This window comes from Anguilla anguilla, chromosome 7, assembly GCF_013347855.1.
Source record: "Anguilla anguilla isolate fAngAng1 chromosome 7, fAngAng1.pri, whole genome shotgun sequence".
In the NCBI taxonomy this organism is placed as follows: Eukaryota; Metazoa; Chordata; class Actinopteri; order Anguilliformes; family Anguillidae; genus Anguilla; species Anguilla anguilla.
The window spans coordinates 20246575-20267990 of NC_049207.1; the positions used below are offsets into that span (position 1 = coordinate 20246575).

Sequence of the window (21416 nt, forward strand, 5' to 3'; positions counted from 1 at the left end):
GAAGGGATTGGCACTGACCCTGCAATGTGAGCATGAAATTTAGGTGGTGCAGCAGAACATTAATGAAAATGGTGAGAATGTTGTGAAAGTCCAGTCCTTTGTGCTACATTGATCTGCAGTAGAGATGTTTGCCACAGATTGCATGACATTTGGTTTTTTAATAAGTATTTAGCTACTTAGCATGTATCAGTATCCAGGGTGACTTACGTAGATAGTGGCACAGTACAGATAGGTACCTACTTAAGGAAATCAGGTTAAGTGTATTTCTCAAGGTGACAATATGCATTCAGGAGTGCAGGAGATGAAGATGCACCCTTATGGTTGTGAGAACCTGTGGTGATACAGTGGGAAAATCACAGCTATCATTTACACACTGCAGTACTGCATTTTTTACATGAGATACTGAAATTATGGGCTGCATAAATAACATTCTCCATATAACCGTCTCCATGTGACTCTAGGGCTCAAGTTGCTTGAAGTTTCTTGCCAACAGTTATATCTTATACACTGATGCAAAGCTTCCATGGATGGTCTTATACACTGTCTACCAGAAAAAAAAAATGGCGTATGAGACATATTTTGACAATTTATGCTTGTACACCCATATTCCTTGTGATTTAATGTCACTTTGAAAAAGTCCCTGAACAAAGTTATTTCTGGCCAGTAATTCAGAAGTCTCACCGGACTGCAAGCTTGCAGAACTGAGCACAGAGCCAAAAGACTTTCTGTTCAAGTCATTCTATTATGAAAAATTACCTTACAAGTCATCAGACAAAATCTGAGCCTGGCACATCTGCACAAATATTCAAGGACAATATATATCTAAACTGCAAATGGTTATTTGAGAAATGTTCAATACTAGGAAATATATTGCTTCATTCAGTGGTACCGCTTAAAACACCTTATTCGATGCATTTAATTCTGTTACATATTCATGAGTATTAAGGAACTATTAAGGAATGATCATTTATTTAAAGGAAAATGAATCTTTTCGAGGGTACCGCTGCTACCCCATATCTGAGGGAACAGATGGGGGACTGAATATACCTCCTAGCATCAACATAGTGATAAACATCTTCTATAATCATATACATAACATAATCTAATTACATTAATTCATCATTTAATCTTTTCTGGATTACAGAGAAAGGTTCTAATTTAGACGAATAAGATTGTGAACTTTCTTTCAACCACCACAGTTTATACAAGTAACGCAGTTCCCAGACATTTCTGGTTGGCAAATCAAATTTTATCTCTTACTAAATAGAACAAAGTCAAAAATATTTAAAATATCAAAGCAACTAAAATGTTTGATGTTATTCTAGGAAATTGTATGAAAAGTTGTCTCTTAGGAACTGATAAATGCCTAACATTGCCTTTTAATTTCCCTAAAAGCATCTTTATGAACTGCTCTGTAATGTAATTGATATCACAGAACATATTATAGTTAATCCTCTTCTCTTGGAGATCAGTGGAAGCATTACACTGGATAGATCATTCAAAGTATGGGTTCCAGTTATAAATCACTACAACAATAACTAGCACATATCCCTTTCCATGGGAATAATATGTGAAGACCTTTTCACTCTGGCAACCTAATGTTTTATAACAACAGAGCACCAACGCACACACCCCACACAATGATTCATCCCTTTCCCTGTTCACCACTGGAGAAAAGCACCCTTCCAGTCGCTGTGCTGGATGAAGGGAAATATTTCTGTAATAACAGTGAATTTTGTAGGAACAAGATCTGTTCACGGACACCACACACATGTACGCATGCGCACACACACACACACACACACACACACATGCACACAGAATAAATACTGTAAAATACATATACAAGCATAGTTTCACCAACAGAGCTGATAAAACACTGTTCACACAGTTTTCACTCAGTGTGGAGATGCACATCACAGCAAGATACTCAGGGGACTAATTATTTAATATAAACACACAGGCTTTACTCAAGTCTCTGTCACCGAGGGGTTTCAGTGAAATATTTATTCCTGAAAATCCTTTTAGTCTGTTCTGGCCCGTGGTTTATAATCCCAAGTCATTCTGGATTGGACTTTGCCTTCCTCCCGTGCCCCCTGGCTCCGCGGGCAATGCCGGGAAGCGAAGCAAAACTCAAAGAGCTTGGCAAGGCGTCAGGGTCCAGGCTCCATCCTGGCCGGAGGGCAGGGGCCAGCTGTTTGAGCTCCCCTGTGGACGGCGCATTGAACTGGCTGCCTGCTGGCGTGGCCGTGCCGTGGCCCTTGCTTTATGAGGCGGAGAGGGATCGACGCAGAGGAGCGGTTCCGAGGCCCACTGAGACCCACTCAGTCAACCTGCAGGCTTACGACTGCAGCTCCGTGCTGCCTTGTGCTGGCCTGTCATTCAGTTTGGAGGGGGGCGCGGCTCTGGGAAAACTGCTCTTTGGAGGCGTTTCTGTCAGTCGTCCAGGTAACGGCTAATGCATTGTTATTCAGCGCATAAAATTAGAGATTTAACCCAAGTTCCCCTGTAATTCATATTTTCCATTCTGCAAGAGCAGCCCAAAACGTAGTACCCACCTACCAGTGTCAAACAGGAAAATACTAGTCTAACCCAACAGAGATGACACAATTTGTTCCTATCATAAATACGTAACTCACTGGGTGGCTTTTAGTCACTCATATCCAATCACAGGCCCTGCACACACTAGATGTCCTGTAAGTCTCCTTGCTTCACAAATGGATACAGTATTGTACAGTAGTTGCAATAAAATGGATGATAAAAACAAAAGAAAGAATGGTGAAACAGAAAAACCAATGGGCCAGTGCCTCATTGGCCATTTGAATACACTCTCCCACTAGTTCATGCTGAAAGGTAATTCAGTAATGCCTTGTCAACACCTACAGTACCATCACTCTCTCCTCCCCCCAAACCCCCTTACATGATACTGAGGAGTGGACCAGAGCTGCCAAGTGTGGTAAATAAAGCAGGAAGTTGGCAGGAAGTGTGTGGAAAGCTGCCACACAGGCAGCAGACACTGGACCCAAGGGTGAGTACACAACTGCTGTATTCGTGTATGTGTGTGTGTATATACATACATATCGCAGACAGGGAGAGAAAGAGAAAAAGAAACGTGACTAATACAAATGCTATCAGACCCAGTTGAAATGGAAATACGGAGTGGCAGTGTGCGTGGGTGGAGTCATTTCCCTTTTATTCATGGCTCTGACTCCTCTGTGACACGCTTCTGTGCAAAGGAGTCCATAGCACTTCTGTCTGACTGCAGTTAAATCCCAGCTGTACAAATGAGCTGCATTCAGAGAGCACAGTACCAGCAATGAGAGTAATCCTGAGGAAGTATACAATCTCAGGAGTATGGGATGCACTCATGATCCACAGACGCTTAACCCACTGAGCACACTGAGCTCAACGCTCTCAGACTGCAGACCCTTTCTCTCACAAAGTCGTGGGTGAGGAGACAGATGCACAGCATGCTGGGAGACAGGAATACGTGATTTTTCTGAAGCTCACTTCACCGATCGGAAGGGTCGAAGTGTAGCTGAGGTACAATTTACCATGTGTGCTGATTTGGCACGCTTCACACCTCACAGATGGCCTCCCCTATCCCTTCATCCCCTTTCCCACCATGGAGATTTGCCAGGTGGGACACTCGTGAACTATACAGTATGTAACAGGGGCTGAGAGGAGACGCCATTCTGGCTTTTTGCGGGAATCCTGCAAAGCGACCCCCCCAGACAGTTTCCATTCATGGCCATTTTACAAAAGCTTTTCAGGCTAATTGCCTTAAAATCACAATATTATGATAAAACATTCAGTTTTTACACCACCATGCCACACTGCAATAAATTTTTGATACGTTATCGTTTTTCCATTTTCAAGTGAGATAATGTGCTCGTAAATGAAATGTGCAAAACGTTGAAAGCTCACTCACAGTGACTGAGCCCATTTTATGGTTACATCATGTTATTTCATCTTTATTAATTAAACAAACTCACAGCCAACAAAAATCACGTGTGCTGTTCTGCCAGAAGAATGCTGCCAAACAAAGGAATAACACTTCTGGGTTTTGTTCATGTTTTCTACAAGTTTTTAATGAGAATAAGCATATTTTAGAGACTTAAAGAGGCTACCTACAAGCCGCTACCAAGTCCGTTTCAGCCACCATTTCACATCGGGACTCAGATATGAAAATGACTTTACTGTATGTATCAAACTAAAGAAGTGTCAGTTACAGTCCCATCCATGTATACATTTTTAAAGGGCAGTGGACCCCTCCTTATGTTTATGTTATTTATTAATTCAGCCAGGGGGAAAGCAGAGGGTTTCTGATAGGGGTGGGATCAATGTGCAGAGAGAGCCATAGCGGGGAATTGAGCCCCTGGCTAAGGGTGTGGTTTATGGGTGGAGCCACCTTGTGGACTGTGCCACACTCTCCCCCATACCTGCTTTATTGAAGGCTTTCTTAACCCTTTGATGAACAGCTTTTTTGGAATGTTTTTTTTTCTTCAAAATTCTAAGTCAGTATTCTATAATCCATTGCTTTCTATTACCAGTAGTGATCATTAGATCAGCATTAGAATGTCCAGTTAAAAATGTTCTTATCACGTTTGCGATCTTACACCAAAAAAGCCTCAAGCAATTCATCCTGTACAGTGAAAGCCCCTTTCTTGAGCCCCATAGGTGCTCTGACACAATGATGTAATACTTCATGCAAAATAGTTCCTTAGTTATTCATAAGCATGAATCACCAAATGCATGCTCAGATATCCTGCAGCAGAAAGCAGACTCCAGTTCAAAACCACCGGCCAAAATAATATGGGTACAATGCAGCTAATGATTAAAATGTAGACTAGTTATTTTTTCATGTTAAGAAGCAATAAACAGAATTCAGTCAGGAATGATCCAGAAGCTTGCATTTTATTTGTTAATCTTACATCTGAACAACAAATGATGTAAAACATTCGTCAGTAGGACACAGAGGAGATGACATTCTAGGAAAAGTATATTGTTCCAACATGATCAGCACATTAGCCCAAGTATTATCAAATTAGACCCAGCATCCTTTAAGTCAGGGGCTTAAACAGAGGCCAATGCACCAATCAGAGCTGAGGTCACACTATCCGAGAGCTGACCACAAAGGGTTACTCAGTCCACAGCTGTTTGTGGCTCAGCCAGGGGAAAATGTGAAGGTTTATTCTACACCCTCTCTATCCTTATCTGATCTGCTGCAAAAATGAACACAATAATGGACTTTACTCTCTATTTAAATATTCAGACTCCCCCAAAGGATTCCAGAGGGAGATTGAAGCACCGAGAATATGCATCTGCAAAGGTGAGGTGGACGATTTTGTTTTTGCTTGCAAATACAAACCAAAGAACTCCACTGATCATCGTAAGCGTTCAAAACTTTTTCCACAAAAGGACAGTGGTAGCTGTCAAAGGGGTAGCCATTTTGAGTAATGAAGTAAACAATAATAATAAAAAACAATGTAGTGCATTTCCAATGGTAAACATTACTAACATTTTGTATTTAGATTTTCTCAAGCTACATCTGAGGTGGAATTCTCAAAATAACTTTGTGCAGTTTCCTCTACATTTAAAATCGAACATTATATTTTACAGCACAGAAATCTACCAAAACTACCATTAAAACTCCAAAAATATCCATCATCACATCAATGATTTAGTGACGTGGGTTTTAGTGCATAAGCATGCAGTAGACCTCTAGTGTCAAGGTAAGTGCAAAAACAACATCGCTGCAACGTTACAGCAGACTGGATAGTCAATTTCTTAAAAGTGTTTGTTTCATTACTTTTTGTTCATGCAGAGTAGTACAGTACTTTACCATTTAAGGCATGTATTTACAGCATAAGACTTATCTTCACATTAAAAATTAAACCTGAATGAACAAAGAATCAAGCCTTAACTGTAAGATCTGAGAACTGATCCACGGAGAAGAACCGATCCACTGTAATAAGACCCAGCGAACAAACATGAACAAACGAACAGAAGGAAGGAATGAATGAATGAAGGAAGCCGCCGTTGGGCCGTTTCCAGGGCCCTCTGCATAAAGTGCGTCCCGTCACCCGTCCAGTTTGTCAGTGCAGCGTGTGACGTGGGAAGACCCGCGCTGGTGTGTTTACAGCGTTCGTCACCCTGTGCGCTCTTCCGCCATCTTCACATCACCTTGAGACGAACAGACAAAAACAAACAGCACGAGTCAGTCTGTCCCTGCCCGTGCTCCTCCAAACAAAGCCAACATTTTTTGGATGTGGTCTGAGCCGACTGAAACGCTCGTCTGTAAATTCCTCTGCCCCTGCATTTTTTTTGCAAATTGACTGTTTTGTCATCCTGTTGTTCTTTTAAATGTTGTTTTAAAAAGAAAAGAAAAACACTGCACAAACAATAAATATTTTCAGTCCTGTGAGTTCTACGTTTCAGGGGTGTGTGGGTTTTTTCCCCCCTATTTTCAATGGAACCTTTAAAGGCACAATGATTCTTTGATATCTTTACAAACCAGTGCCAAAAGGTGACCTATAGGAGACAGTGAGCAGGAGAGTGGCCATTGTGGAGTAGGAGACATGGCAAACAAACCAAAGAACACTGGGGGAACCATGTGGCAAAGTGAAGGATTCTGGGAAGGTCAGATTTCAAAGAGCGGACGGTGGCCGATTTCTGACTGTGGCCAAGTTGTGGGGGTACAGCCGATTGTATCCTGCCCTCTGCTGAGCAAATGTTTACTGCAAGAATGATAAAATCACACAGAAGCCCTGGTCTACAGGAATTCCTGATAGGACTGGCCACCTTCTTTTACTGCTACAATTTACCGACAGTCTTATCTAGAGAAAAACAGATGTGAGACCAGAATCACTCTGCTTTGGTGTTTCCCCCTGTAAACCAGAGAATTTTCAGAAGAAACCCTCAGAAGAACCAATGATGCACAGCACAGAGATGCTATCGGGTCACAGGGTCACATGACCATGAGAGGTAGCCAAGCAAATTTCATTTCAGAACTTATTGTCTCAGAGAGAGTGTTGAGGTGCTGTTGTTGCTATAGTGACCATACCTGCAGTTCTCTCACTTCATCAGAGAATGGACAGATTTAGCCAGATTCTGCTTCTGTATGACAGAGCTGCCTTCAGAGACAGAGAATCAATCAACTTTTATTTAATTGTCGGGAGACACATTGAGGGAATGAGCCCTCATTTACAATGGTGCAGAGGTTAAAAAAAATACAATTAAAACAACAATAATAAAAGTTTAAAAAAATATGCAGAGAATTATACTGAGGAGAGAGAAGGAAGGATTTAGGGGTAGTGTGGCAGATGAGAGGAAAAAATAGAAACAGTGAGAAAAGGAATGAAAGTGAGAGAAGACAGAGAATGAGAAAAAAATTGAGGGTGACAGAGAGAGGAGGAGAGAGAAAAGTGGAGAGAGGGACAAAAAACCCCAGAAAAACAGGAAGAAAGCAGAGAGAGGTCTGACAGTTGGGGCCCTAAGCTTGTAACCAGGATACTACAGGCTCAAAGCGAAGGCACACAGAGAGAGAGGAGCAGGCGATTTACTGTAAGGGTGGGCAGGTTGCCACCGGCTAAATCAAGGCACATGTTGTGCTCTGACTCAGCCATTTGAGTCTTCATTCAATCAGAGCTCTATTTCTGCATCATCCAGGAGATGACCCTGCTAGGAAACACTGCCTATGTTTGTCTCAGCAACAGATAAAATCAAGATGAGGCAACCGAAAGAAAAGACCCATTCGCCTTTAGTATTAGCTGTGGCAGTCGTATGACTTTACATCTTTAGTAGACACCCTTATTTGCATTCCTTAAATGTAACATCTTCTTCCAGCTTCATGACTAGGAATGTACCAATTTGCTAAATATTTACCATTTAGCTTCTAGTTACAACAAATCAAATTCCTTTTCATGAAAGAAGAGCGAATGAAATCAAGTGCAAACTAAAGGCACAATGTCACTACTTCCCGACATCATTCAGATGTCCTCCAGCCGGTACATTAGACCATTACAGGATTATTGTCTTTATCATTAGATAAAAGAAAAGGTCAGATCTGCACAGTGCTTCAGATACATTGTCTAATTGAGCTGAGCCATTTAGCTATGAGAAGAGCAAAGACCATTTCATTATGAAAATCTGTCAGTTCGGCAGTCTGGTGAACTTAACAAGAGATTTCCAGAGAGGCAGTTGACCATGCTTTTCAAACCCATGATTCAAGTCCACGCCAAAACACTAAAGGACTGGAGACTGTGGGAAGTGTCATTATTGCTCCAATGGCCGATGTACAAAAAAAAACATTAGACAATTATGTTCCAAGTAAGAAAAGAACATGGGCTCCATTGTTGAGGGGTCCACACAGACCTGAATACATCTGAATACTGTAAAGACATTGTACATGGCATAATCTGGTTGGAAGATGAAGTTTAAAAAACCCTATGCAAACTGCATGCTCATTTTTAAAACTACTTTGTTAGATGCTATATTTCACAGGAAAATATAACACAATACAGATAATCTTTCTTATTATACATACTTGACACGTTTGATACATATAGTGCTAGTAACACTATGGCTATCCTTATCTGTAGTGTTCTGCAGAGGCCTATGAGACGGCCGATTCAGATGAAGGTTTTAGAATGCTTTCAAAACTTTGCAGCAAGTATGAACCATTTTTATGCTGCTGAAGTCACGTAAGTTCATTTGTGACAACGCCTCAACTGCCAGAAGTCATAACTGCAGCTGAGAGATAGAAAAATAAATCTGCCCTATTTCTTGTGCTGCCAGAAGGTGTCAGCCATCTTAGTCTGAACTTGAAGACTGTTGGTGCACTTAAGGGTTAATAATGCTCATTACATGCAGTGATTAACAAAGAAAAACTCCACTACAAAGCTGGATTTGAGCCATGAAAAATCCAAGAACCCTAGCTTATTCCTTCATAATGGTGTACTTTCAACAGCAGTTCACTAATCTCCAGATCCGTATTTATGTGCACAACTGTACCCCTTGAATTGGACTACATAATTTGCATCTTTTTTATGTGCTTTAATGCCTAAACCTTGGGTACATAATGATGAAGCAAGCTAAGACTGCCTGTAAGTGTGGGGGTGGGGTGGTGGTATCTTACTCTTAGCCTTCTTTAATGACACCTCTCTTCTTTATGACTTCAGTCTGGCTGAGACACTTCAACACTATACAACCATCATACTAGTGACAATGGTTTTCATGATGTAGAGTTGTGCTTCTTTGTAGGACAGATAGTGACCTTAGTGTATATGATGATACATGAATGCTGGACTGTAGGATAAATAGTATTCTTGGTTTTTATTACAGTAGACAGGTTGGATTTTGTAGGTAGGTTTTTGGTTTCAGGGCAGATAGTGACTGGTTTGTTTGATAGTGGACAGATGTTGGGTTGTAGGACAGGTATTGACCTTGATTTTTTGATGGTTTTTATTATGGGTTTTGGTTTCTAGGAAGGAAAAGTGATTATAGTGTAGTAGGGTGGATGAGTGCTGAGTTTTATGGCATAATCATGACCCCAATTTTTATGCCAGGAGCACACTGCATCCCTCCCATACTCACCGGTGTCTATGATCTGGATGTGGAACTGGAAGAGAAGAGGAACCATATTCAGACAGTGCAGCTGAGACTCCAGAGTTGGCCAACTCTCCCTCAGGCCCTGCAGCTCCGCCTCCAGACTCATCTTCCTCTTCTAAAAAGGCACACAGAAGGCAGTGAGGGCCTCTCATACAGCACATCACCGCGTACTTCACCACCCCACACTGTCTGACATCTTCTGCAGCAGACGAGAGAGATAGCGCTCATATCTGGAACTACAGTTCATCTCCACCCACTTACTATCTTCTTCAGCGGTTTACTGTCTAATATTGAAGGAGGCGAGGAAGAAGCTCATGGAAAAACACTGTGCTTCATACAGTACACAGGCCCTCATATTTCAGCACAAGGCTTTGACAAGTCTTTCATATCTCAAACATATAAGGAGATAACATGAAAATAGGAACAGGAAAGACCCCTCAAAACAAGATACCGGTAATCACAAATGCAACACAAATGTATCAAACAGTTTATATATAAAAAGTGGAACAAAAGCCTGTAATGTCACCAATATCCTTTCCATGTGGAGTCGAGGTACATACTGTTTGACTTCACCGTGGATACACAACATTACCGTGCAAAGGCACACAGGCTATGCAATCGCTGCTGAATTATTTACTGGGGTCCATCATCCTGGTGGTGAACTGCAAGCTTGTGACAGCTATGGACTGATCAAGCGAAACAGCGCCTTGTGGCTGTTAAACAATGGGTAAAATAATAACTGTGAGGTCGGAGCCTATTCATTCTGTGCGCCTTCCTGTCTGGCTGTGAATGTGTGCGAGCAGCTGGCTGTGAATGTGTGCCCCTGAAAGGCTCTTCCGTGGCTTATTAAACCGAAACACTCCCCGACACGTCCGTAACCAGGCAACAGAGCCACATCAGGAGACATTCCCAAAGTTAATTGGCTTAATTCCTCATTTAGCAGTTCCACATTAACATGAGAATGCCATCTCGATAAGTACATTACCGGACATATATGCTAATGTTTCCAGCCACTCCATCTGCATGATTAAATCTGGGCACTTTTTTCTAGACAAGAACACGGAGCGTGTTGAAGGGTTATTTAAATTTTTAAAGGACAAAGATAAATATTAACATTTGAACACGGAACTATAGTTATTTAAATGGTATGCGTTTGTTACCAGTAACCGCTTTACAGCCTTGCTGAAACCCCACTACAGTTTGTGATCGGTAATTACGGGCGCATACAATGCCAGCGCCGTCCCAGAGGCCAGGGAGTAGGCATCTCAGACCGGCACGTTCTGTACCTGCAGCTCCTGCAGCTCCGAGTTCAGCCGCTCCTGCCTTTCCCTCTCCTGGTCCAGGTTGTCTTTCAGCTCCTGGAGCTCGAACTCTCTCACTAGTGAGGCACAGGAGAGGGGAAAGCGTTACTCCACATGAGCAGCATGTGTGGCGAGTCACTGAAACAGGGTGAAGGCGTGTAAATGGGAGCTGGTGCTGCCTTTACTCTGCTGGCGGAACAGGAACTGGGGTTCACTCTTTCTCGGATGAAGTCTGTTGGGTGTTATTTCATCAGTTAATCACAGGAACTTAGCCAGATACAAATTTTCTGCCAAGATTTACATTACATTAAATGTCCCCATTAAGAAGACGCTTGACTTACAACAATTACATGGGTTACATACAGTCTATTTATACAGTTGAATATTTACTGAGGTAATTAAGGCAGAACCACACCTGGGAATTGAACCAACAACCTTTGAATTACAAGCTTGGTTCCCTAACCATTACATTACACTACCTCCCAACCATAAACTACTACACACAGGCAGGTAGGTACTTCTGCACAGGTCAATTTTGTCAGGTCCTCAACCGCAAATCCCACAAAATACTACTGCAATTTCTCCTGAGCCTTTCGCCAAAGAAAGAGTGGCCTACAAGATTTTAATCATTGGCCATCACATTCAAGAGTATTCTAGATGGTTTCTGTCCCTAGCCTCTCTGCTGACACAGCTTTCTGCAAAACCATGAAATACTTTTAACCCAGTGCTAAAACATGTCAGAGATTGGATAAGCCACTCATCTGGACAGAAATAACTGGGCAATAAAATAAGCAGGTAGCTCTTTACTACTCCCATATCACTCAGTTTCACTGTAATTGTTATGTTGCTCTTTGTTTCTGTGTAACAAAGGGCACAATATGGGAAAAGTGCAGGCAACTGCAACTTAGCGTTTTCCCCATAGCCTGAGTTGTAAAACGGCATCAGGAAATAATACCGCTAATCATGTAAACTCCACGGCAGCCCACCTCTTAAAACCGCATTATCATATCTGTCTGCTGTGCCACGTTTTACTGTGAAAAACTGCTAACACAGCAGAACCGGCAGCCACAGCCAAACAAGCAGCAGAAAGAACAGACATCTGAGAGCCACTCTCTAGAAACCAGTCCCCTGGCTGTGCTGTACTGTACACGGTGCATTACTCATAAAACAGATTACGAGCATACGATCATGTGTATCTGTGCGTGTGAGTGTTTGTGCCTGTGTGCGCACGTGCATGTGTGTGTGTGTGCACGTGTTTGCTCATAAAACAGATTAAGAGCACACAAGCAACTGTGTTTGCGTGTGTGACTGTTCGAGCCTCTTTGTGTGTGTGTGTGTGTGTGTGTGTGCATGCGTGTGTTTGCGGGTGTTTCATTTGTTTTAATTGCATCCCTTGCTTGGAAGGCTTGAGCAGTGTTGCTATATGCTGTAACTGAAAGAGGACTGAGAGGCTCTTTCTCCCCCTTCCTCCATCTCCTTTTGATGATGTGTTCCACTGAGCTTCTGGCACTCACACCTATCATGCTAAATTTCTATTCATATGCCCAGTTTAATTTCATATATTTGGAAAATGTTTAAGTTCACTGTCAACAGCTCTTCACAAAGCTTCTGTACAATCTGGCATTCCACCCAGACAATGATTAAGACATGTTTACAGCTGGTAATTACAAACTTATCATAGCTGATTAAATTGTGCAGTGTCGTAATGAGAATATCAATATATCAAGCCATGAATAAACCACACATTACGCATAATACTATATGCTTTTTAAGTCAAATCTCACAGTAAACTCTCTCCCTCACTGTCACTCTTCTCCAGAGTAGGGGGAATTAAAAAATAATAAAACCATTACACAGCGGAAGAAAGCACCAAATTTGCTACAGACACTCTTTTGGATGTACAGAACCATCTCAGAAGGGGGCACCCAGAATTTTGGACCCATGAAGTGAAAACTAGAAATGGCCACCTGAAAATCTCTAGAATTCCTAAAAGGTGCTATTCCTTTTAAATGCAGGCAAATTATGCTTATTTAATCATTTACATTTATAGAAATTAGACAAATATGAAACAATTACACGCTACTGACCCTAAACTGGTGTGTGTCTTTTTGTCACTGGTATCTATGCATGTGGTCAATGCGTTACTTGTTAGTGAGTTAGGGAGCGAGCAGCAGTACACTAACGGTCAGTACTGTACATTTGGTAGAAGTCAGTGTGTTTCCTTTCAGTATGTTAGTAGTCAGTGCGCTAGCTACCATTATGTTAGTGTATCACTGTTTAGTGAGCTAGCGTTCAGTGTATGAATCATCAGTGTGTTAAAAGTCTGTGTGTGAATGGCCAGAATATTTGTGTCCAGTGTGGTGGTGCTGGACTATGACACCTACGGTTGACCTGTCGAAGCAGCAGCTCTTCCAGGCTGTTCAGGTCCAGAGCGGTAAGACCACACAGTCGCGCTAGCTCCCTGTCCTCATCGTCTTCCTCTTCCTCATCTTCATCTGGATCTTCCTCAGGCTCTGCCACTTTTCGCTGGCTGCCACTCTCCTTCTCAAATTCCTCTGGGGACAAGCACCGGTCATTAACAGCAGCACTGGGACTTAACGAGTCTCGCTCTGTTCATCAGTTTATCAATGTAGCAACTACTGTGCAACAGTCTCAACCTTTCTCTCCTGGAAAGGATATTATGTGAGTTAAGCTTCCCGCAATATGATTGGTTCTACTGAATTTGGGCCAGCGTTATGTTATGGGTCAGTGACTGAGCTGTCTTGAATTGCTGCCTCCAACAGGAAGCCCACCTACACAAAAACATGATTCATCAGGCAACGTATCAGGCCATTGGTTCATTAGGAAAACACATCACTGGAATCTGCACAGACTTATCCCACATAAGAGTGCCATCCTAGGCAGGCACATGATACAGTACGGCTGAATAAGACTGCTAAATGCACTTGTTGGACTGAGTTGGGGCTATGATACCAGCTAGCTATGACCAGGATTTAGTGCCCCCTTGATATTCACCAGGCGGCTATAAGTTATTAGCTGCAGACAGAGAGATGCACTTTTGATGTGCTGTGTGGCTTGTAGCACATACAAAATTCACTGGCCCACAGAGACCTTAACCAGAGGAGTATATATGTTCATCTATGGTGCTCTCTGTATGGGTGCAGGTAGGCGTTTTCATAACAGTGCAGACAGCATAGTAAACAGGGTGAGACATCCAGGCATGCTGTTGTGTGGAGCGAGTTCATCTAATAAGACTATTAAACAAGGATTATCTACTCTGAGCAAGGTGTCAGCCCTCTACTGAATTAGGTAAGAGTTTAAACTGGATGGGACAGAGAGAAGAAAGAGACAGGTGGGCTTGCAGACAGGTAGATGTAGACAGGAACACAAAATTGAAGAAAGAAAGAAAGAAAGAAAGAAAGACTGCCTGGTCTAGGGACTGATAGCTCTTGGGTATACGGCCCTTAACTGTGTCTCCTCTAGCAGAACACTAACAAAATCACAGAACTGACAATCAAGTGGTAAAACAGACTGCTTAGAGATCACACCAAAGTCCATGCCCTAACATGCAGTTGCTTACCCACAATGTCATTAGTGTTAAAATCAACACTAATTTTACTAACATAACTGGCCACAATCACACTGTAGTTACACAGGAAGCAGTAACCAGAAGCTGATCGATGTCTGCTACAGCACAAACCATGCACAAACACTGCCACCTAATGGTGATACACACACATGGCATTTCCATGGCAGCAGCATGGCCACTAGCCCTAAATACAATAAGCAGCCCACCTTGTTTAAAAGGTGGTGCTCAAAATAAGACCCAAATTCCATGTGGACTAGATGTATCAAGTGAAGGTTATTCAAGTGAGGCATGCACTTCCTCTCTCCTCTCTTTCTCTCCCTTATGTAGGGCTGTCAGATTTTGATTCTAAATTTTTATATTCCCTGAATAGGTAATAAAAATAACGGTTAAACTACACAAGCATGTAATTTCTTAATCATATGTGCACAGTGAAAATCTAACATGTTCCATGTTTCAATAAATTATCTCTTGCTTTTGAATTACAGTTGTTTCCACTGGTGCACAGCCAATCAGGTTTTGAGAAATACAGGAAAATATGACCCTAGCTGATTAATGTTCTGCAGAAAGAGATGATGATGGTTTATGGAAGCCAAGCAACACTACCACCTGATCGGAATTATCTTGTGTGGGAGGAAAACCATTACAAAGCTAGCACAGAAATACCTGAGCATTGCTGTTACTTCTGTTCAAGTGGAGCGTGTTTTTCCTCAGAAGAGACATTGTAAAAAAAAAAACAACACACCACTCTCCTCTAACCAAGTGGACCTTCTTGCGCTTTTGGCAAATCATCTCTAAAAGGATCCTGATGATATAGGTTGCTAAGCTCAAATGTAGCTGTTTTTCATGAATTTTTCATCAATGTTCCCCAGGTCATTATTACAGAATGTGAAGGTTGCGGGCAATTTCAAATTGATTAACTGTTATGTTAAAAAGTACAATATCTAGGCTGTCAATGAGCGATCTGGACTGTTTTCATGTTGTGAAATGATAGTCTAGCCATTTGTTTACTTCAGGCTATTGTTACAAACAATAAAACCATCAATAAATGTACCCAGGGAATAAGAGTTAACCAACCATGATTTTTGTTTTGTCACGAGCAATCAAAAATTTATGTTAAATCTATAGGCCACTTTCCTTTTTCTTTGTGCCCTTCTTGCACCCCCTTGTGGATATAATATGGATAACAGGAAGTACCTACCTATACAGTTCATGGCAATGCAATAATTATCAAATCAGCTGACAACCCTACTCACCTGTGAGTGTCAGCAGGTGTTGTTTGCCCAACAGGTGCTCCTTCTTGTTGTGTAGAGAGCTGAAGTACTGGTTACAGGTACGGCAGTACAAATCGCTGTTCTCATCCCCCTGGGGGAGAAAGACACGGAGCACTCGCAGCGACTCACACACATTCTGCATTCAGAAATCAGACAGAGTTCGCCGCGAACAAGCAGAACTACAGTAGCGTGGTCATGAAAATAGCAAAAGTCCACAATGTTTCTTCTATGTAAAACCTTTGAAGGAATATTCCAATATAGATTTTCTACTACTACTACTACTTCAATTTTCTCAATCTATCCGCAAGTATTTTTTATTTTGAAAAATACTTTTTATATTGCAATGAATTCTTTTGTCGAAATACATGGGAGTTAATGGTCAAAACGCATGCTTAAACTACACTTGTCAAAATTGCCCCCCTCAGGTTGTGGATCCTCTGTATTCTGCACAGGTGGCAGTGCATAAGGGTTGGGGAATTGGGCTTGCAACATCAAGGTTGTTGGTTTGATTCCCAGTTGAACTTTCTCAGTTCAGCTCACATCAGCAATTTTAAGGACACAGCAGATCCATCCATCTTAAACTTGGCTGCCATATGTGAACAGTAAAGAAATTAGAAGTGACCTTGTCGTGCTAAATTTGAGGGACAAGGTAATTTGTGAATATTAGCAGAATTCACAATAAGGGTTTTTTAGGGACTAACACTGACTCCACAAACGGAGTTCTGATATCCACTGGAACCTCCCAGGACAACACAGTCATTTTTTTCTGATGGGAATGGTATGGAAAGTGTGTCTGCTGGGATTACTATACAGTAATTGATTCTGTGCTCTACCCAAACACCTTCGATATTCCTAATCTGTTATCTCTGAAGTTCCAGTGAATCCAGCTAACTGGTTTGGTTGTCTGCTCTCAACCCAGAGTGCTGTGGGATCAAAGCCCAATGATGCCGATTCCACAATATATAGACAAATACAAAAATGGACAGATAAATAGTCATACATATCGGCAGAGACAGATACGTGGATCCTGATAAGAAGTACAGAATGGTGCAATGTCTTCAACTATGATAAATGTGCAGATTACAGATGTCTTGCAATAGAGTTTCAGGCTGGTGAGTGTCAGAGAGGATACATGTGTCCAGTCTGTCAGGGGACATTCCATCATGTCAGCAGGGGAGAAGGAGGGCAGGGCCTGGAGAGGTGGACCCTCACTCTGATTGGCTGACTGCTTCTTGTGTTTGTTAGGCACAAATTTACTGCTCCTTCTCAATGTCAGTTTCAGCCTTTACGCTTAGTCTTGCATTTTTTACTCCTCGTGTCTCAAGAAACTTCTGAATGACAGACGTGTGATAACATCTTCTCACTTTCTCCACATTCACCTCTGGTGATTTATAATCTTTCAGCATTTGCTACATTATGCAAGACCACGCTAAAATTCCATTAGCAGTCTTGCTATGTGTTTTAACTATGTTTAAAATGGGCTAAATTAACATTGCTTAAAAAGAAACTCATATCATGTTTGTAGGTACATACTCACATCCATTTGTGACAGCGTGAAGACTTCATTTTCAAGCTCAGCTTCATCACACAGCACACCTGAAACCACAAAAAAGTTTTTATTTTGATTTACTTTTTATAGTATTGCAATATAAATTGTGGGGCCCGTGAAAAGAGTGGTTCCACTGACCATTTTTTCTGCATTAGAGCCAATGACCTCTTGTTTCATGTTGTGTTGTGTGTTGGCTGATCTACCGGCGGCGGTACACTGTGTCCTGCAAGTCCTAGGTGTCCCAGGCAGTCAGTTTTTTATTGGAATGCCCAAAAATCGAAGGTCCCCCCAGTCAGCGATCACAATTTCGCCCCATGTCTCCCTTCCACCGGCCCACCCGCACAGTTTTCCAGTACCCCCATGATTGGAAGTGGGACTCTGCTGGGCTGGTCTGCCCATGTCTCTCACCCTGGGTGCCACAGAGATCCTTGACTCTGTTCAGGGCCTTCCTCCTCAGGAAGCCTCTGTAGGCCTCAGTGTTCTGGTAGGCGATCAGCTCCCTGATGTAGCGCTGCTTGTCCTTCTCTGCCTCGTTGTTGTACTTCTGCTCACATGGTGTGAAACATCGACCGTGTGTTAGCGTTTCTCTAACTGCCAAAACTACAGACAAACCCAGTGCAGGATACACTACATATCTAACAGAGGGCATGGCGCAGTCAATCTCAATCCAAAATACACAAAAGGGTAGAATACATAGCTATCTAACACAGGGCAGGGGAGAGTAAAACTCAAATGCATGATAGGGTGAAGTAAATATCTAACAGAAGGATACAGGATACAGTAAATCTTTCATATAGGGCAAGGGAGAGTAAACATCTAACAGAAGACATGGTAAAGTACATTTCGAATAACGGGAAAGATAAATAATGGGAGCAGAATAAAAGCAAGAAACAGACCTGCTTCTCCTCCAGGGAGAGCTGAGACCACTGGACGCCCAGCATCTTGGTGATCTCAGTGAAGGGGAGGTCTGGGTTCTCCGACTTCAGCTGGACCTTCCTCTCGTTCACGAAGATCACGTACCTGGGCGAGGAGAGAGGGTCAGGGTTAGGGCAGCGCACTGAAATGACCCTGGTGATTCCCTCAGTCCACCTTCTCTCGCTCGCCCGTTCTCACCCTGTGGTTGGCGCGCGCGGTGCCGAGAACTCCCTCTGAGGTTTCCTCTTCTTTCCCTTTGGCCAGCCGCCTTTCCGTTTCTATGGAAACAGACAAATGGATGTCACCTGGTAGCCAGCGGGCACAGAGAGAGAGAACTCAGAGCCCTGCAAGAGAGGATTTTCCCAACTTCTCCCAAAGAAGGAGACGTGTTTGCCACACGAGAAGTTTGATTGCCCTGTCTAATGAGCCAACACTTCAGCCCAAGTAAGACGGAGGAGGGGTTGACATTTTCTAGGTAAGACTTAAGACACGCACTTTCAATGCTAAACAGGACTATAAATGGATGAATACGGAACAGCCACTGGAAGCTGCCATGACAACACATTCACTTCTCAGATGGGAAGGGTAAGGGAAGATTGTCCTGGTGAGCCTACTGTACAGGAATTGCTTCTGTTTTGCGTTCCACCCAAATACCTCTGATATTTTGAATCTGTTATCTCAGTGAATCCAGCTAACTGTGTGGTTTGAGCGTCCGCTCTGAACCCAGAGAGCCGCAGCATCAAAGCCCAATTAAGTCATATAGAAGATGCTAGTTGCACCAAAAGGGATTGGTTATGGATTAACCCATGCACAACATAGATTAATCCATAACTGCACAACAAGACAGAGTCCTGAGCAGTGTGCAGGTAAACACCATGTTGCTGCATACCCAAGCTGAGACACTACCTTGGGCTCTTCTGTGTCCTGGTCCCGGGGTTCTGACTCCGCCTCCGGGAGAAGACAGGGGTGAAGGGGTTCCAGGGGCTCCAGGTGCTGTAGGGGTGTGGGCTGGGGGTGGACGGAGAGCAGCTCGGCCCCTGGGGGCAGTGGGGACAACTCATCGTCTGCCAGCAAGGGCTGCGGGGGGACTGGGAACACACAACCCCACACACACATACGCGTGCAGGCACGCAAGTGCGCAGACACACACACATACACACACACACAAAAGTGTTACTTCAGGTCAGCAGTAGTGTCACAGAATTCAGTGAGGAAACATAACAGTGTAAGTTGCAGTTCTACAGTTTAGAGCGACAGTTTAGAGCTGGAGTTTTCCAAATTTCATTTAATTGTATCACTTTTTTTCACCATCAATACCATTAATAATAAACAACGAATAACACTGTTAAATAAAAACCATTAAAAACCAGTTAGCTATGCAGTCAAAATGTAATTTCAAATGTGTTTGTGTCAGACCATTCTGGAACATCCACTTAGGGGAGGGTGTGGATTTCAAGTGATTAATAACATTCAGGGGGGCCTTGAGGAAACCTGACACTGCCCTCAATCTGACAGGTTGGAGTTCACCTTTAACATACACATGAGTATCTATGGACAGCGCAAATAAACCTTCGACTGACACCCACAATCTGACATCTCAGGAGCCAATAAAACCAAAGCAGGACCAACAGCAATTGCATGCATTACACTTCTTTAAACAGTGGCTCAACTAACAGGTAGGAGATGACTGTAAGAGATATCTCTGGAAATCTTATGCCTGCTCTGTCTGAATAAAAGTTTGGTAAAGTGGGTTAAATCAGTCTCTTAGGTATAGCATCCTAATGAGATCCAGGAAGAGTAGTTTATAACCTGCTTTATTTTAGACTTATTTTATCAGCTGGATATTCACAGATTAAATACCGTGAGAAGAGCTGAAAAAAGTGTTTTCATACCTTAAAGAATTTACAACACATCTGGGTACCAGGTTCATACTGAGTTTATGACTTGAATTTGAGACAGGTAGACCTACTGTATGCCAACCTCAAACAGCCAGCGATAGCCCGTGACAATTATGGACGAGGAGGTTGCAGCACAGAAATGCTTTTTTACTCTTTTAAAGGAACTAACGAAACGCTAAAATTGTCTTACCCTCTGTCTGAAATTCGAGACTGGCCTCCGTGGTGAGTTGGCCCACATATGACACAGAGCCCCCACTAGCATCTGTCGCGACACACACTATTCTGCGAAAGTGAATTGGTAAAGCAAGCAAACGTAAATAAAAATCAAAACACATTACAGCAACTGACACATCGCATCAAACGTGTCCAGTTAACACAAAACATTAATAAGTAGGCTTAATATACTTCTGGAAACCCTCTAATCATTGCATCATAATAACTGCTTTTCACGCAAGATAATGTTTTGTATCAGTTGTACTGCTAGCTATCGAGATGCAGTAGCACCAGAAATAAACAGCTTTTGATTAAGCTACTCGTCCAACGTTTTTTTATCTGTTAGCTCATTATATTTTACCTCCAACGGTCTATTGCGTATGATCAGGTTTTTAAAAAATCACCAAAGCGATTTAAGAAAATACCTCTGTTGTCCATCAACATTTTGAACAGACACAGTGACAGGTACACCATTTATGAAGGCAGCAGGTGCAGAACTGCTCTCCTCCGCATCTTCGCTACTAAGCCCGCCGGCAGTGACAATGTCAGGATGATTCCCAGAATCCCCCGGCTGCAAACTTGAAATCGGGTCTAGATCGTAACCTGTAAGGGAGATTGGAGTGACATCACCCGGTGAGACAACAGTCATTGAGCCTTCTGTTAAAATCGGATTCAACGAACTATCCAGGTTCATAGCGGGGAACTACACATTGCCATTTTCGGTTACACTGATCAAAACATCCTCAAGATAACAAGTGTCAAAGCTCAAGCAGAAGCAATCGAACATGGAGCTCGCTATCAACAATAGTTAGCCAATGCTGGCTACTCTAACTTTACCCTTGAGTTGATCGTGTTCATCAACAGGAATCATGGTCGTTTATGACAATTTAATCTTGTAACTATCCATACTTAGCAAATGAATGGCTTGGATGGCAAGCAGACTCGAATTAATGGTTCAGGTGGCAAGCAAATTCAAATTCAAAATAATCAGCATTAATGTACATACTCTGGTGTTTTTTGCAAAGGCGTTTTGAAATAATGTACTTCGCTTGGAAAAAGTATTATTTC

At 42.4% G+C, this 21416-nt stretch overlaps 1 protein-coding gene across 2 annotated transcripts; it reads right to left on the reverse strand.

Moving 5' to 3' along the window:
* Window positions 1-4898: 4898 nt before the first annotated feature.
* Window positions 4899-21362, reverse strand: LOC118231968 (high mobility group protein 20A-like). 2 transcript variants are annotated; one of them, XM_035426417.1, is made up of 13 exons: window positions 20774-21362; window positions 20326-20417; window positions 19144-19325; window positions 18436-18515; window positions 18219-18342; window positions 17731-17866; window positions 17311-17369; window positions 15756-15864; window positions 13298-13468; window positions 10899-10990; window positions 9598-9727; window positions 7067-7136; window positions 4899-6186 (listed from the first exon to the last, which is right to left on the reverse strand). In XM_035426417.1, exons 1-12 carry the CDS (start codon window positions 21040-21042, stop codon window positions 7078-7080), a joined length of 1503 nt encoding a protein of 500 aa, XP_035282308.1. In that variant the 5' UTR covers window positions 21043-21362; the 3' UTR covers window positions 4899-6186; window positions 7067-7077. The 2 variants fall into 2 exon arrangements, with proteins under 2 accessions (XP_035282308.1, XP_035282309.1); XM_035426418.1 differs by lacking the exon at window positions 7067-7136 and having other exon boundaries at window positions 20774-21357.
* Window positions 21363-21416: the final 54 nt, after the last annotated feature.